General features: G+C 39.0%; 1 protein-coding gene across 2 annotated transcripts in view; it reads right to left on the bottom strand.

Annotated features, from left to right (window-relative positions):
- Positions 1-4,741: 4,741 nt before the first annotated feature.
- LOC126252993 (fatty acid synthase) overlaps positions 4,742-16,748 on the bottom strand; it is an 88,558-nt gene continuing 76,551 nt past the window's right edge. For both annotated transcript variants that reach the window (XM_049954022.1, XM_049954023.1), the window contains exons 30-36: positions 14,457-14,704; positions 10,636-11,122; positions 10,051-10,280; positions 7,267-7,497; positions 6,874-7,131; positions 6,046-6,285; positions 4,742-5,944 (exon numbers count right to left, since the gene is read on the bottom strand). In XM_049954022.1, coding sequence (XP_049809979.1) covers positions 5,831-5,944; positions 6,046-6,285; positions 6,874-7,131; positions 7,267-7,497; positions 10,051-10,280; positions 10,636-11,122; positions 14,457-14,704 — 1,808 coding nt within the window. In that variant the 3' untranslated portion in view covers positions 4,742-5,830. The remainder of the gene's footprint in view (positions 5,945-6,045; positions 6,286-6,873; positions 7,132-7,266; positions 7,498-10,050; positions 10,281-10,635; positions 11,123-14,456; positions 14,705-16,748) is intronic.

The following is a 16,748-nucleotide window of genomic DNA, read 5'->3' as shown; positions in this document are numbered from 1 at the left end:
CTTGCTCATCGACGAGAAGACGGATGCACCGCCACAGCTGAGACGGAGACCTGTCGCCGAGACGCTCTTCATAGATGAGCTGCCGCACATTTTCTCTCCTGGTTTTAGAGACGCGCTCCAGTGTCGTCTGTTTCGCCACAGCATACTTTCCTGCTAGGGGGGGTGCTTTGACCAGATCGTAAATTAAATCGACGCGGTCGTGAAGATGGTTCATGAGGCAGGCGAAGCGTGTGTCGTCGTCCAAAGCACAGACATTGAATGTTTGCTCAACCAGGTTAAACCAGAACTCCGGGTGAGCGGGTTTGAAGTCTGGCAATTTCAGCAGATTCGGCACTGCAGTCACTGCGGAGGTGCGCCTATTACTTCAGACGGAAGTAGAGCATGCAGAAGATTGCGAGTCCGAATTATTGGCGTCCCGTAACGCAGGAACCGCGAAATTCACTTGACGCCGGGGGGGGGGGGGGCGGCTGCACACAGTATTCACTCGACCGTGAGTGGTGGGGCTGGTTGTAGATGTTGGAGTAATTACTGTCCAGCACAGAATTGTTGACCTGATCAGAAGCAACACAAGGATCCCACACACGTCGACTAGGATGCACACTCGGTGTGATATTTGCTGTTTGGCGAGCATTGAACACCTGTTGACTAGTCGGCGCGGAAGGATACACACGTGGCGGGAGCTGATTCGAGTTTGAATTTACTACTGGATTTTCCAAAGTAGCAAAACCTCGCTCGAAGCCACGAACTGTATTGAATTGTGTGTTCGACACAGGAATAGGAATGTTCCGACCATCACTCTGTGGAGAACACGTGGGAAGGTCCAGGCTAACAAAGCCAGAGTCCACGACCGTTGGCGGTTGGAAGAAACTGGCGGCACTCGAATTCCACTGCATGTTCTGGCTGAAGGATTCCGAAGATTCTTGCGGCATGTCCACTACGACGGCAGGAGTGCTGGAGAGATGTTGCTGGAATCCGGGCGGCTTTGAATGCTGAAAGGCCATTGTCTGGAGCTGAACAAAGGCCCTCGAGATCGCAGAGAAACCCGACGCGGTAGGCGCGTAAATAACCTTCGGGCGGTAACTCGGACGCGTATTACACAAAAACGGGGTCACCAGTGAGGGAATATGGTATAGTTGTAGGTAAACAACTAGAATTCTCTCATATACAGATTTATTCTCACTTAGCTTCTACACAGATACAAGTCCGGAGGCTAATTGCCGTTAGCGTCCAACATCCTACCCCAAAGCCCTCTCCTCAAAGATAGCACACTTGCGCACAGAACAAATATCGATATTTATGTCGCTCTACGCCACACATGCTTACACGATTCAAATGTCCCAATCTTCGATGCCACAATTCATAACTGTCAATTTCTACAACATTTGCGTAATGATGCACTTCATTTAATCGATACAAACCATTTATTTGAGTTGCAGTTGCTACTGGTGTTCCAGAAACAATCACATCACTTATTGTATACACCGCACTGCACATTGTCAACAACACACACAATCCACGTCTTGTCATCTAACTGGCAGTAGGTTGTAGGTAAGGCTTGGAACATACGCATCATCATTAGCAGTTATCTGTTTATTCTTGTCGTCACAAGTAACTCAAAGATGAACATCGCCTTCTCCAATAGCCTGAAGATTGCTATTATCTGCTACTGTCACTTTAGCAGCTGTGGTCGATTGGAAAGTGTTGAACGAGTCTCTTTGATTCGTCATGTGTTGTGAACACCCAAAATCCACATACCAACCATCACTATGATGCGAAGATGCAGTTAGAGCCATTAACACAGTTTCGTTTTCAGTTCTCACTGCATTCGCAGAATTTGAAAATTTATTTGGTTTCTTCTTTGTTCTACACTCATTCGCCTTGTGGCCAGGTTTCTGACATTTATAACACTTAAAAGGCTTGATCATTTGAACTCACGTTGGATATTTGTCTTCTGGTGTTTACTGTCCTGCTCACTAGCTACGAGCGTTTGGAATATGAAATTAGATGTGACATTACAGCCGGCCGTGGTGGCCGACGGTTCTAGGCGCTAGTCTGGAACCGCGCGACTGCTAAGGTCGCAGGTTCGAATCCTGCCTCGGGCATGGATGTGTGTGACGTCCTTAGTTAGGTTTAAGTAGTTCTAAGTTCTAGGGGACTGATGACCTCAGAAGTTAAGTCCCATAGTACTCAGAGTCATTTGTGACATTACATAAAATGAACCTAAGGAAGTCAGAATATGATTCTTGCATTTACTTCAGAATTGAGAAACAAAATATACTTATTATAGCTGTTTATGTAGACGACTTGATCATTTTCTCTAATAGAAATAATAAGTGGAAAAAAGAATTGAAGAAAGGATTAATGAATCAGTTTAAGATGAGAGATCTTGGTGAACTTAGTTGGTGTCTTGGCATGAGAATAAAACGAAACAGGAAACAAGGGACGATTAGTATTGATCAAAGCAAATATGCAGCAAACATACTCAAGAAATTCGGTATGGAACATTGTAATCCGGTTGCATTTTGAACCTGGTTCAAAGCTGAAAAATTGGGAAAATAAATTGACAGATAAGGAAAACCTTGTGTTACATCACATTCCTTATCGGCAATCCGTAGGATCACTACTGTATTTAGCTCAAAGCACAAGACCGGACATTGCATATGCTGTCCGGGTTCTAAGCAGATTCAATTCTAATTATCGGAAAATCCACTGGGAAGTTGTCTAACGAATTATGCGATACATTAAAGGCGCAGTCAATGTAGGACTAACTTTCCGAAAAAGTGGAACAACTGAAATTGAAGGTTTCTGTGATGCTGTTTATGCATCAGACCTCCATCAGTGGCTATCAATGACCGGCTATATATTCAAGTTAGCGGGACAGCAGTTTCCTGGACTTCAAAACGACAACAAACCGTCGTTCTATCAACTACAGAAGCTGAGTATATGGCTCTATCAGCAGTAGTGCAAGAAGCGGTATACCTTCAAGGATTGCTTCGTGAATTGTGTGTTACGCATAGCGAAAAACCAGTAAGTGTATGCTGTGATAATAGAGGTGCCATTGCAATGAGTCACAATGGTGAGCATCACGCTCGAACAAAACACATTGACGTGACGCACCTCTATATTCGTCATTTAATTAAAACAGGAAAATTCAGTCTGAAACCTGTAAGTACCGATAAGCAGCAAACTGATTTTTTGACAAAGGCACTGCCTAAAGGTAAACATCAGTGGTGCTGTCAAGCTGTGGGACTTTCAAGAGTTCACGAATTGACATCTCGAGAACTGTGTGGGTATTGGGAACATTCATATTTTACTTTTTGATGTGTTATATGTGTGGTAGTTTATGTTTTCTCCTTGATCTTCGTTATGTACATCGTGTTGTGTGTTCCTGGCAATATGGTGTATTTGATTAAAAGGTCAACTTCATAATCTCACAGAGGACTAATTAGTCAATATCTAATAGAAACTACTGGCTATATGCATAGGCTGTGGATTCTTGCCATACAGTCGCAACCTGGACACAATGGTACTGATAGACTATAATTGAAAGACATTATAGGGAGCATGACACCACCAAACACATGTTGGGCTAGAATCTACAAAATTTTGCTTTTGCTTCTTTTGGCTCATTACTGCAGAAGACTAATATATGTACTGCAGTAAAGCCCAACAGTTCAAGGAGGAAGTGACTGTGTCACTGATATTATTCTTAGGGGTCAGACTTGCGTTAGTAATGTGTGAAGAAGCATATGTATACAATGGGGGTTTAGAAAGCAATTGATGGAGATGCTTTCTTAGTTAACAAGTCCTAATTTTGTAATGCTGTACATAGTTCAATAGTTGCATTGGCTATCATTAGTTTGCTATTCATTACAGCAGCAAACATTCTTAGTAAATAAGTCAGTACATAGATACGTTTTTGACACATAGATCCATCAAGCTTAAGTTCCACTGGGAAAAAAAATCTATAAACTCTCTGAAGTGGCACATAATCTGGTGGTGCCAATCTGTTCCCCTTAACACTGAGCAGATATGAAGTGTGGGAAAGGAAGTTGACCTTACATTAAGACTAACAATAACTTAAGTTAATGGGAACTTACGGCGTAAAACAGACCACTCATCCAAAAGCAGTCTTGAGTCGTCAACAGGCACACACAATCCACATCGTCTGCAGCATGCGCTATTCCACACTGGCTTAAACACCTACGCACCGCGTGTCTAGTCCATGCACCAGCCACCCCACCTTCCAGCATTCATAGCCAGCAAGCTGCTAACCACTCACCCCCAACACCTCTTCCTGCCTCCCATCTCTCTCTCTCTTTCAGCCACATTACCCGACAACCCCCAACCCAACCTAATCCACCTGCTGAACTGCAGCACTAGCATTGGGCATACAGCTGGTGCCATTTACGGGCATATGCAAGTCTATATGGGGATGTGTTTTCTGCGTGTATACCTACTATAGCTCGAGAAAGTGTTACTCTGAAAGATAGTAAGTTTTCTTTCCTTTTTGTGTGTGCTTGTCAGTGACTGAACGCTTCTGCTTTTTGGTAAGTGGTGTCCTCCATTACTCCCTAAGTATTTATATTCTATCAGAGCTTTCCTACTGCAAGTTGATCAAGGTATAGCATAGGACTCTTCGTATCAACAAATAAGAAACATTAAGTTCTCAACCACTACACCTGCTCATATTAATTCCATCAAAATTCACTGAGACTTTGGGAAGGTATAAAATATGGAATACTGATGTTGTTCTATTTTATTTAACTAAGATTATTTGTACACCAACAGTCATACAAACATTAAATCACATAAAAAAGAACAAATAATCTTTTATACAATCTCTAAATGCAGCGTGGGAGAAACTCAAATCAGTTCTGGGTCAACTGAATGGGGGAAGTAAGGTCTAATAGACAACATTTTATTTACAACACATAATAAATTATCTGTTTTCAGTGTATACACACAAAAGGAACTTTACACATTTACTACTCTTACAAAGAAATATACTGTACAAATATAGGATTATCACATTTCAGAAATATGAAGATGCAAGCTAATTTTTAGGCTGCTCTATGCAGTCTACATATGATTAAATTTAAAAATGAACTACAAATTCTTATCTCTCATAGTTCTTGGCAATATTTTATTCTTTAGTGGAAAAAAATCACATCAATTTTATATACAGATATCTGTTCACTACGAGAAATGCAAGAACAGGTGAAGTACTTGTGCAGTGGTTTATCAAAATTTGAATATTGTGCAAACATACAATTTACTTTTTATGTTCTATGCACACTGTTTAAATGAATGACATGTAAATATGAAAGACTTAGGGGCAAGTCACCTATTATAAAATGAAAGTTCTTTGTAATTAAATTATTATTAAATAGATTATATTCACACTTAATTTCCACATTCTTCTCTTAAATGAAAAATATGATCCACAATACAAAAATAAATAAGGCAATACACAACATTTTTGAACACAGCAATTATCACAAACAAGCTATACAACAGACCTACTGAATAAACAGATTTTAAATCCTATTAGAGAGCACTTGTGAATATTCATTTCTTGTGGTGGAAGTATCCAGTGTAAGCACAAGAAGAATGATCAGAAATCTCTTTTCTGACTACAAGTGTTCTAAAATGGATGGCAAATGTAGTACATCATCCTTCAGATCACGAAGAATGAAGTTTCTGTATCACTTTGTGATACATGTTCCACTGCCTTACATATGAATATTTACCAACTTGGTATTTATTCATATTCTTAGACAAAAGTTAGTCATTTACAGGAAAACACGGTACTTTCCTATCGAACTGTCTACTGTGACGCACTTGAACATAAAATGTCAGCAACTTTCTTCGCTGAATCTCCAAACAAGATTTCTCGGTGATTTCCTTTAAGCGAATGGATCTTCACTGGTTTCTTACACACCTGAAAATATTTCACAATTAAAAAAAAGAAACAGTACCACAACTGACAGACATGGAGTAACAGAGACATGCTCTTTAGAACAAAACAGAAGTGCAGCATACCTTTGACAAGCCGTAGTCGTCGCCTAGCGATACATAATTGTCCTTCGCACGTACCAATGTGACACTTCCTGCATATTGAGCTGAGGGCTGATATTTATCAGCTGCCATCAGTTTATGATAAAATGATTCTGCAGCCTTTGCAAGCTGTTCTGCTGGATACCTAACATTACCTGCGAGGAACTCTGTGCTCCTTTGCAGTCTTGCCTCCCATGTGGGCAGTGCCATTAGCTCCTGTCTTGTCTGCAACAAAACATTTTCTCCTTACGTTCTTAACATCTACACAAATCGCTTTCACATTTTCCCAATGTTTTACAAATTGTATGTGCTAGTTACCAACTACATCTCAAATGCTTAAAGTTAATGACCATTGTTAAACAGCATTCGTACAGTTATCTTCTAGTGCAAAACTGAAATGTTACAATTTCACTTTCAAGCTCATTTCTTCCATAGGAGCTTTATGTATGTCTAGTGATCCTGGTCACTGATTAGTTAGTTCATTTGTTGTCTACCATCTGTTATAGCATTCAGTCACTTCCTTTTCCTTTCATATTGCCCCTTTCTCTCTCCCACTCCTACATAAAGATAGCTTAGTTCCCATAGCTCAACATGGCACAACTTTTCTATATTGTCGCTGCTACTATACCTCTGTCTTTTTTGTTTAATTACCATGCAATGATTCAATAAGATCATAATATTGAGAAACAACCAAATGAAGATTGCTTTTGGGACAAAAGAACACTATTTCTCTCGTAATGTATACTACAGACTATTTTTATAACATACTATGAAATTATTGTAATTCTTGTTACTGTGAAATTCTGCACCTACCTTCTGGAAGTCAACATCAGCAAAAAGTTGGACGAAGTACGTAAGTGCATCACATTCCTCTCCCTTTCGATCGAGTGATTTGCGTGCGCGGTAGTTGCCAGTATGTGCTGCTACATACGATGGTGAGCCATCAAGAAGGAATAGCGACACTGCTTCGCCAGCATTTTCCAGCTGAAGTGCCATCTCAAATGCAACACACGCACCAAAAGAATACCCACAAAGTGTGTATGGACCCTTTGACTGAATTTTCTTCACATTCTACATAAACAAGAATAGAAAAAGGAAACTGCTGAAATTAATATACCAATGTATTTTTCAGACCACAAAAAATGTGTTGACTAACATAAGAAAATTAAAATCAGTAAACCACTGAAAACATTTAACTTGTCATACCTCTAAGTAAAATTTGGCCAGTTCATGGATTGAGTCCAATGGTGCTTCTGAAGTGCACTGGAGGCCCCAGACAGGTTGTGAAACCTCAGATGCTAGTTCATGAAGTGCAGTCACAACTCCTTCTATTGGATGAACAATAAATATAGCATTTTTCTTGCCATGTGTTCCTTTGGAAGGCATCTGAACCAGAACATCCTTTGGCATTAATTCCTCTAGATTTTCGAACTGTGCCTGTGGAGAAACCATAAGTGTAAAATATCAAATGATGGAAAATCCATGATAGAATAACAACAATATTATGAAAAGGATAGATTGCTACTCACCATGTAGAGGAGATTAAGAGTCGCAGACAGGCACAACAAAAATACTGCCACACATTTGAGCTTTTGGCTAAAAGGATTTCTTCTAAAGTAGAAAAAGCACACGCATGACCATTGTCTCTGGCCACTGAGGCAAGACTGCGTACGGGAACTGCACGTGATCGGAGAATCAATCTGTGGGTGGTGGTGGTGGTTGTTGTTATGGTGTTGGGGGGGGGGGGGGGGGGTAAGAAGGGGGCAGGAATGAGATCAGTAGGGATGAGGGTGGGTGTATAAAGCTGCTTGTGGGAGCATGCAGTGATTTTTTTTTGAGGGGGGGGGGGGGCTGCTAGGAGGAATCTGGAGGTTTGAGGCAGGTTGGGGAAAATGGGCTCAGAAAAGAGAGAAGGGGGGAAATACTGGGTGTGCATTGGTGAAATAAAAGGCTGTGTAGTGTAGAGTGGGGGCAGGCCCTGCTTGCACTCCAGCCCTACACTGCCTTCCATTCCACCAATGTACCCATTAGTCTTTTCCCCTTCCATTTCTCTGCTTTCCTGCCGCCCCCCCCCCCTTTTCAAACCACCCGACAGCACCTAGTACACCTACCCTGTCCCCACAACAACCCTTCATGCTCCGACAAGCAGCACTCACCCTCCCCCTCCCCCTCCCCACCACGACCTCAACCTGCTACACACAGATTGCTTCTATCATGAGGTGCAGTTCCTGTATGCAGTCTGACATCAGTGGCCAGACAGTGGTCATGTGTGCGAATTGTGCTTATGTGAATATGTGTGTTTTCTACTTTAGAACATGGCCTTCTAGCCGAAAGCTCAAATGTGTAGCAGTATTTTTGTTGTGCCTGTCTGCGACAACATTTACTCTATATGGTGAGTAGCAATTTTATAACTTTCATAATATTTTTGTAAATGTAACCTATAACTGACATGCAATACAGTAACTAGATTTACTATACCAAATATCAAAACAAAAACTAAAATTTACATCAAGAAATAGTAAAATATAAATGTCCCAATAAGGAAAAATCATTATTTGTTACCAAAATCTTATGTAACATGGATGATAATTTTGGAGACATGACAAACATTTCAGAATCAGTTCAATATGGCACCTGTCTACAGCTACATTAGTGAGTGACAAGTAATGTTTAACGCACTAGAGTAATTTAATTACTTGTGGATGTCCAGCTAAAACTGGCTGTCATGGAATGATAAGCCATTTAATTAAAATTGTCCAAAAGTCAAAAGTATGTCAATTTTAAACTCGCTTTTTCCAATTTGAGGTATTTAGTTTTGAACTGCAATAATACGACTTTTGTTGAGAATATTGCACAGACACCTTACTTGCAGGCCTGCTAACTGGTGGCTATTTAGGATAATTGATACATAGCAGGAATGACTGTTCTTTCGTTGAAGATACAGGCAGACAAAGATGCTCTTGATGATGACAGACAAGCTACAACAAACGTAGTGGGATACTCTGAAAGTTTCAATTTCTATGTAACACTGTTAACTTGTTGTCTCAGTTTAATATGACTCGGATGATATTTGACCGCAATCTTTGCAAGAACATCATTGGAAAGGACAATTAAAAAGGCTTGTGTGAAAATCAAAAGAGGCAATGTGAAAGTGTCAGAAAATAAGTAACAGCAAAATGTCTAGCTGGTCAGAACTAAAGTTAGATAGAGAATCCAAGGTTCTTGACTTCCTTCCACCTACCTGTGTGTGTATGTCATTACTGAGGAAGACAAATGTGCAAGGACCTATCAGCAAAGGTTGCAAAGAGAATGGGGGTATGAAGGTCAGAGAGCATGCAATGGAAAGTAAACAAAACACAGCTTTTTAGCTCTCTGCAATTATTATTATTATTATTCTTTACTTTCTCAGACGTTAAGTCTGGTTAAAAATGAAAAGTGACGCGGACCTTGATCAGGCGTCACTTCCTTTTAACTGTATGGTATGTGTTATATTGCATTTAGGAACTTTCGGGTAATTGAACATGTATCAATAATTACTGATTTCTGTAGTTGTATATATACGTTTGGATGTAGCTCTATTGCATTGATGTACTGGTGGATATTGTGTGGTATGACTCCTGTAGTTGATAGTATAATTGGTATGATGTCAACTTTATCCTGATGCCACATGTCTTTGACTTCCTCAGCCAGTTGGATGTATTTTTCAATTTTTTCTCCTTATTATTATTATTATTATTATTATTATTATTATTCTCTCTCTCTCTCAACTCTTATTCTTTCCTAGAATTTAGTTTTACCTTCATCCTCTATAAATTGTGAAAAAGTGATTTTATGACTCCATCTGTCAGGTGTACATCATCAGTGTTATTAATAAGTACTACACTTAGAATGCACTGAAAGAGATGACCGTGCGCCAAAAAAAGTAATAGGTTATAGAAAACCTACCCATCTGCCTTATTGTGTAAGAATGTCTGAATTTACAGAACATACCTGTGCCGAATCTACAGGTGCTGCCCCATTTGCATCGGAAACACTGCCTTGTACACCGGAATTACTCAATTCAGAGAGTCTTTGGAATGTAAGGTTTCGAATATCTTGTGCACTTAATACTAAGTCGTAATTTCGTTCTAATGTTTGTTTAATCTCTGCACCCATCAAAGAATCCATTCCAAGATCTGCTAGTGATGTCTGTGCACTTACTGTAGTTACATCTTTGATGCCTGAAAAAGAAAAAACAAAAACAGGTTAACTTAATTGTTTCTGAAAGTAATATATTGACTATCTTGTATTGTTTTTATGCTCTTAATTTCTTTGCTACACTAGAACAGTGAAATGAAATCTGTTAATGTGAAACAGAAGTATTTAAGCTCAACTAGAGACAATAATGCATGTCATTTCGTATTTGTATATTATTTAATGAACTTCAGTAAAATAAAAAAGGTTTTAGTTAAAAAGTGTGTGACAGAAAATAAGTATATTTTTATCAATATATCAAAATATATCAAAATATCTTTAACGCGCACCCACACACAAAATTTCTGTTTTCGGACCACACATTATGATATCCCAACTCACCCAAAATGTTGGCAACGGCATCCAAAAGTGCGACAGTTGATCCTGCATCTGTTGAACGTCCTTTCTTCTCTGCCAATACCATTGATGCCAGAACTGGGTATGGCTGTTGCAAGAAGGTATCCATGGTTGCCAGACAAGATGACATACGTTGTGGCAGAGTTCCACCAACAACAGTGTCATTATCACCCATTGTCTCCAATATTAGACCCACATCTCCAATTGCACCCCACTGTATGGCCAAACCAGGCAGTCCTGCAGCCTGACGAGTTTCACAAAGCCTCTCCATTGCCGAGTTGGCCAAACCATAATTAGCTTGACCAGCATTGCCTCGTCCACAAGATACACTTGAAAATGTCACAAAATAATCAAGCTCTGGGCATAGTTGCCGTGAAACTTTGTCTAGGTTCTTAGTTCCAGTTACTTTTGGCATACACACTGCTTCAAAATTTTCTGCGGATTGGTTTTCCATGAATGCATCTCTAAGGACCTGGGGGGGAAAAAAAGCGTAGTTTTATCTAAATGTCTGTTAATGATTTCAAGTAAGGTTTCTTAACTATTATCTGCTTACAAAAGACTCCTACTTAATGCATAATTTTGTATTATTTAACCACAGCAATACTACGTGTGTGTGTTTTTTATACTTTTACATTATACCTGTTTGTTGATGTTTTAGTTTTCTGTCCCAAGACTAGTTTGATGTGGCTCCCCACACTACTCTATCCTGTGGAAGCATCTTGATCTCCAAATTACTGCAATCCACACCCATTTGAATATGCTTACAATACTACTCTTTTGGTCTCCCTCTGCAATTTTAACCTCCCCAAACCCTCTCCAATATTGTTCCAATACCAAACTGACAATTCCTTGATGTCTCAGAATATGTCCTATCAACCAATTCCTTCTTCTAGTCATGTTGTTGTTGTTGTGGTCTTCAGTCCTCAGACTGGTTTGATGCAGCTCTCCATGCTACTCTATCCTGTGCAAGCTTCTTCATCTCCCAGTACCTACTGCAACCTACATCCTTCTGAATCTGCTTAGTGTATTGATCTCTTGGTCTCCCTCTACGATTTTTACCCTCCACGCTACCCTCCAATGCCTTCTAGTCATGTTACGCCACAATTTTGTTTTCTACCCCAATTCTATCCAGTGTCTCCTCATTAGCTTTACGGTCTATCTACCCAATCTTTGGCATTCTTCTGTTATACCACATGTCAAAAGCTTCTATTCTTTTCTTGTCTAAACTCTGTCATCCATGTTCCACTTCCATACAGGGCTAAAGTAAATGCAAATACTTTCAGAAAAGATTTCCTCACTTAAGTTTATATTCGATGATAGCTAATTTCTCTTTTTCAGAAACACTTTTCTTACTATTTTGCTCCCTTTCTACTTTGGCCAAATAGCAAAACTCATCTACTACTTTGAGTGCCACATTTCCTAATGTAACTCCCTATGCATAACCTGATTTAATTCAACTACATTCCATTATCCTTGTGCTTTTGTTGGTGTTCATTTTATATCTTCCTTTCAAGATGTTGTCCATTCCATTTAACTGCTCTTCAAAGTCCTTTGCTGTCTCTGACAGACTTACAATGTTGTTGGCAAACTGCAATTTTCTTATTTCTTCTCCCTGAACTTTAATTCTCTTTCCAAATTTCTTCTTGGTTTCCTTCACAACTTGCTCAGTGTACAGACTGAATAACATTATGGATGGGCTACCCCCGTGCCTCACCCCTTCTAAACCACTGCTTCCCTTCCATGCCCTTTGTCTCATGTAACTACTGTCTTTGATTCTGTACAAGTTGTATATAATATTTTGGTCCCTGGCACATTCAGAAATTTAAAGAGTGTATTCCAGTCAACATTAGCTTTCTGCAAATCTACAAATGCAATACATGCAGGTTTCCTTTCCTTAATCAAACTGCTAAGATGAATGGTAGGATCAGTATTGTCTCATGTGTTTCAGCGTTTCTCTAGAACACAAAATTATCTTCCCCAGGTCAGAATGTACCAATTTTTGTGTTCTTCTGTAGTTATTTGTGTCAATGTTTTGCAACCACGACTTATTAAACTGATAGGTGGGTAATATTTACATCTGTTAGCACCTGCTTTCTTAGGGATCTGAATTACTACATTCTTCCTGAAGTCTGAGGGTATTTCTCCTGTCTCATACATCTTGCACACTAGGTGGAATAGTTTTGTCATGGCTGGCTCTCCCAAGGACATCAGCAATTCTGATGGAATGTCATCTACTCCAAGAGCCTTGTTTCCTTAGACCTTTCAATGCTCTGCCAGATTCTTCTTGCAGTATCATATCCCCCCATCTCACCATCATGTACTTCCTCTTCCCTTTCTGTAATATTGCCTTTAAGTTCATTTCTCTTCTATTGCTTCTCTATATATTCATTCTACCTTTCAGCTTTCCTTTTTATGCTTGGTTCTGGTTTTCCATCTGAGCTCTTGATATTCATACACCTGTTTCTCTTTTTTCCAAAGACATCTTTAATTTTCCTGTAGGTGTTATCTATCTTTCCCCTTGGTAAAAATGCATCTATACAGTTACACTTGTCCTCTAGCCACTCCTGCATAACCCTATTGCACTTCCTGTCAGTCTCAGTTTTTAGACATTTATATTCCTCTTCGCCAACTTCATATGCTGCATTTTTATATTTTCTCCTTTCATCAATAAAATTCAATATCTCCTACGATATCCAGTGATTTTTATTAGGCCTTATCTGTTTTTACTTAACTGATCATCTTTTGCCTTCACTATTTCATTTCTTAAAGCTGTCCATTTCCCTTCTACTGTATTCCTTTCCCCTGTTTCAGTCAATCATTGCCTAATGCTTCCTCTGAAAGTCGCAAGAACCTTTGGTTCTTTCAAATTATCCAGGTCCCACCTCCTTAATTTCCTACCATTTGAAAATTATATAGTTTTAATGTTAAGCTCACAACCAATAAATTATGGTCAGAATACACATCTCATCCTGGAAATGCCTTCCAAATTTAGAATCTGGTACCAAAAATCTGTCTTACCTTTATGCGATCTGTCTGAAACCTTCAAGTGCTTCCATACCTCTTCCACATATACAGCTTTCATTCATGATTGTTATACTGAGGGTATGTGATGGTTAAATTATGCTCTGTGCAGACTTCTATCAGGCAGCCTCCTCTTTCATCCCCCCCCCCCCCTCCTCCCCAACCACCACAGTCTAGTTCACTAAGCTTCTCATACAAGCCTTTTGTAAACATTTTAATCTAGTCATGTATAACATATTTTATAATTTTTAAAAAGCATGTTTCTATTGAACTCTACCAGATTCTGTAATAGTTTTAAATTTTTTCTTTCATTTAAATTTAATTAAAAAATTTAAGTAGTAGTAGATTGACTTTTCACAAAGAATGACTTATTCAATATTTCATGTTTCTGGACCCTATTTACACATCAGTACCTCTTTAAAAAGTATGTTGTTAACAAAAGCAACAACAGTTAACAAACTATGTATTTTTTTCTTTTGTGAGGACACTTAGAAGGTACGCCCCCCCCCCTCCCCTGTTGAACATATACTGGTATTACTATGAGTTAAAATCATATGAGCATAGCATCACTTACAATAGAGATTATGTTCTGCAGTCCAAGGTATTGTTTACTATTAATTTTGGTTTTATTTCAGATTAATTACTAAATACCAATTTGTATCAAGAAGGAAATACAAACTGAAAGATACACAGTAATACTTTATTTTAAAAATCAGAACACTGCTGTTCAAAAACACCTAAAACAATTTTTATGACTTCTTTGAAAACCATCTCTTAATACTTACTGCTGCAAGATTGAAGATTCCTCCAACGGGGCCAAGTTTTGTGGCTTCCTTGATGAGCTGTTCAGCACCTTTCTCTTTGCTGAAATCTGCTGTTGATATATGCACAACAATACCAGCTTCCCTCCAGCGTCTAATGCACAGTGACTGGTACCCTGTGCGAATGCCACTGCGTGACGTCAGGACTATATTAGTAGCACCACGACTGATCAGCCAATTTGTAAGCTCCAGTCCAAATCCTCCCAGACCACCTGTAGAAAAATAAAAAGTCATTTATAGCCTTACTCTGAAGTCTATATACACAGAAGACAACTAACAGACCTTCTAAGTTGCTTTTTTGGCAATAAAACAATTTAAGTTTAACATACAGATTTACTGAAAGAGCCAACATCAGATTTATCAAGAAATACAAAATGAAGGACCCTGCACTCTCAGCTACGCAATGTGGCACAGGGCGAAGACACTGGACTAAAATTTGGGAGGACAGCGATTCACATCGCCATCTGGCAATCCAGATTTAGATTCACTGTCATCACAAAAATGTATAAAAAAATAACAAGACATTCTACACGACTTCTATCATGACTAACAACAACACCAAACCATTACAACAGAAAGTGCTGAAATAACTGACTAACTCTTCTACTTTCCAAATTCTTTGAACTGCGAATCCACTCATCCTGAAGAAAAGCAGCTGAGGCAATCATTGAAGAACACTTCTGCAGTGAAATGCAATTTATGGCTAACTAGAAGAACTCTTCCTCCATTTCACTGTATGGAAATTATTTCTCAAAAGGTTTATGTAGTGAGTGGTAGTGACTATCAATCTGGTTCAAACAACAACAATAAAACATAGCTACCTTACCACCAATTTTTTGGACAGCAAATCATGTATTAAAATATTCATGCAGTAGTCTCTCTAAAGATTTATGCTTGATGGTTAACACCTACATTTTATTAAGTTATCTTCATCTAATAACACTGTCAACTCTAAAATCTTTCACTGCATATTCTATTACATTCATTCTCCCTCACACATTTGGCTGTCAAGAGAGCAATGCATGATGTCTTCAGTGACTACTGTAGCAGAATATTGTCAAGTGGTTTTTCACAGAATGCAAAGAAATTTTGGTCATATGTAAAGGCTGTTTGTGGCACCGAAGTTAGCGTCCAAACCCTGGCGAAAGAGACAGTAACTGAAGTCGAGGGTAGCAAAGCAAATTTTTGAATGTTCCTTTACAAAAGGAAAATCCAGGAGACCTGCCCAAATTTAATCCTCATACCACTGAGAAGAAGAATGAAAAATATTAGTTTCAGTGGCGTTGAAAAACAGCCTTTTCTTTTTTTTTCTTTTTTTTTTTTTTAAAGCAAAGGCTCCATACCCCGATGGAATCCCTATCAGATTCTATACTGAATTTGCAGCCGAGTTAGCCCCTCTTCTAACTATAATCCATTGAAGATCCATCAAACAAAAAACGATGCCCAGTTCTTGGAAAAAAGCACAGGTCACAACCATCTACAAGAAGGGTAGTAGATGTGATCCACAAAACTACTGACCAATATCCTTGATGTCAATTTGTTGTAGAATATTAGAACATATTCTGATCTCAAACATAATGAGGTATCTCTAACAGAACAACCTCTTCAATGCCAACCAACATGGATTTCGGAAACATTGATGCTGTGAAACCCAACTCACATGTTTCTCACTTGACATACTGAAAGCTTTGGGTCAAGGTAACCAGGTAGATGCAGAATTTATTGATTTTCAAAATGGATTTGACTCAGTGTCACACTCGTACTTATTGTTAAAAATACAATCACATGGGGCATCAAGTGAAATTTGTGACTGGATTGAGGACTTTTTGGTAGGCAGGACATAGCATGTTATCTTGGATGGAATGGGCCCCAGAGTGTGTGCGGTGGAAGTGTGTTGCGTCCCTTGCTGTTCATGTCGGATATTAATGACCTTGCAGATAATAATAATAATAAAATCAGGCTTTTTGCATATGATGCCTTTATCTACTATGAAGTACTATCTGAAAGAAGCTGCATAAATATAGAGTCAGATCTTGATGAAATTTCAACATGGTGCAGAGATTGGCAGCTAGCTCCTAAGTTCAGAAATGTAAAACTGTGCACTTCACAAAATAAAAAAAAGAAGTGTCCTATGACTATAATACCAATGAGTAACTGTTGGAATAAGCCAACTCATAAAAACACCTGGGTATAACACTTTGTAGGTCTATGAAATTGAATGATCACGTAGGTTCAGTCGCGGATAAAGCAGTTGGT

The sequence above is a fragment of the Schistocerca nitens genome, chromosome 4 (assembly GCF_023898315.1).
Source record: "Schistocerca nitens isolate TAMUIC-IGC-003100 chromosome 4, iqSchNite1.1, whole genome shotgun sequence".
NCBI lineage: Eukaryota > Metazoa > Arthropoda > Insecta > Orthoptera > Acrididae > Schistocerca > Schistocerca nitens.
This window is presented reverse-complemented; position numbering and strand designations above follow the sequence as displayed.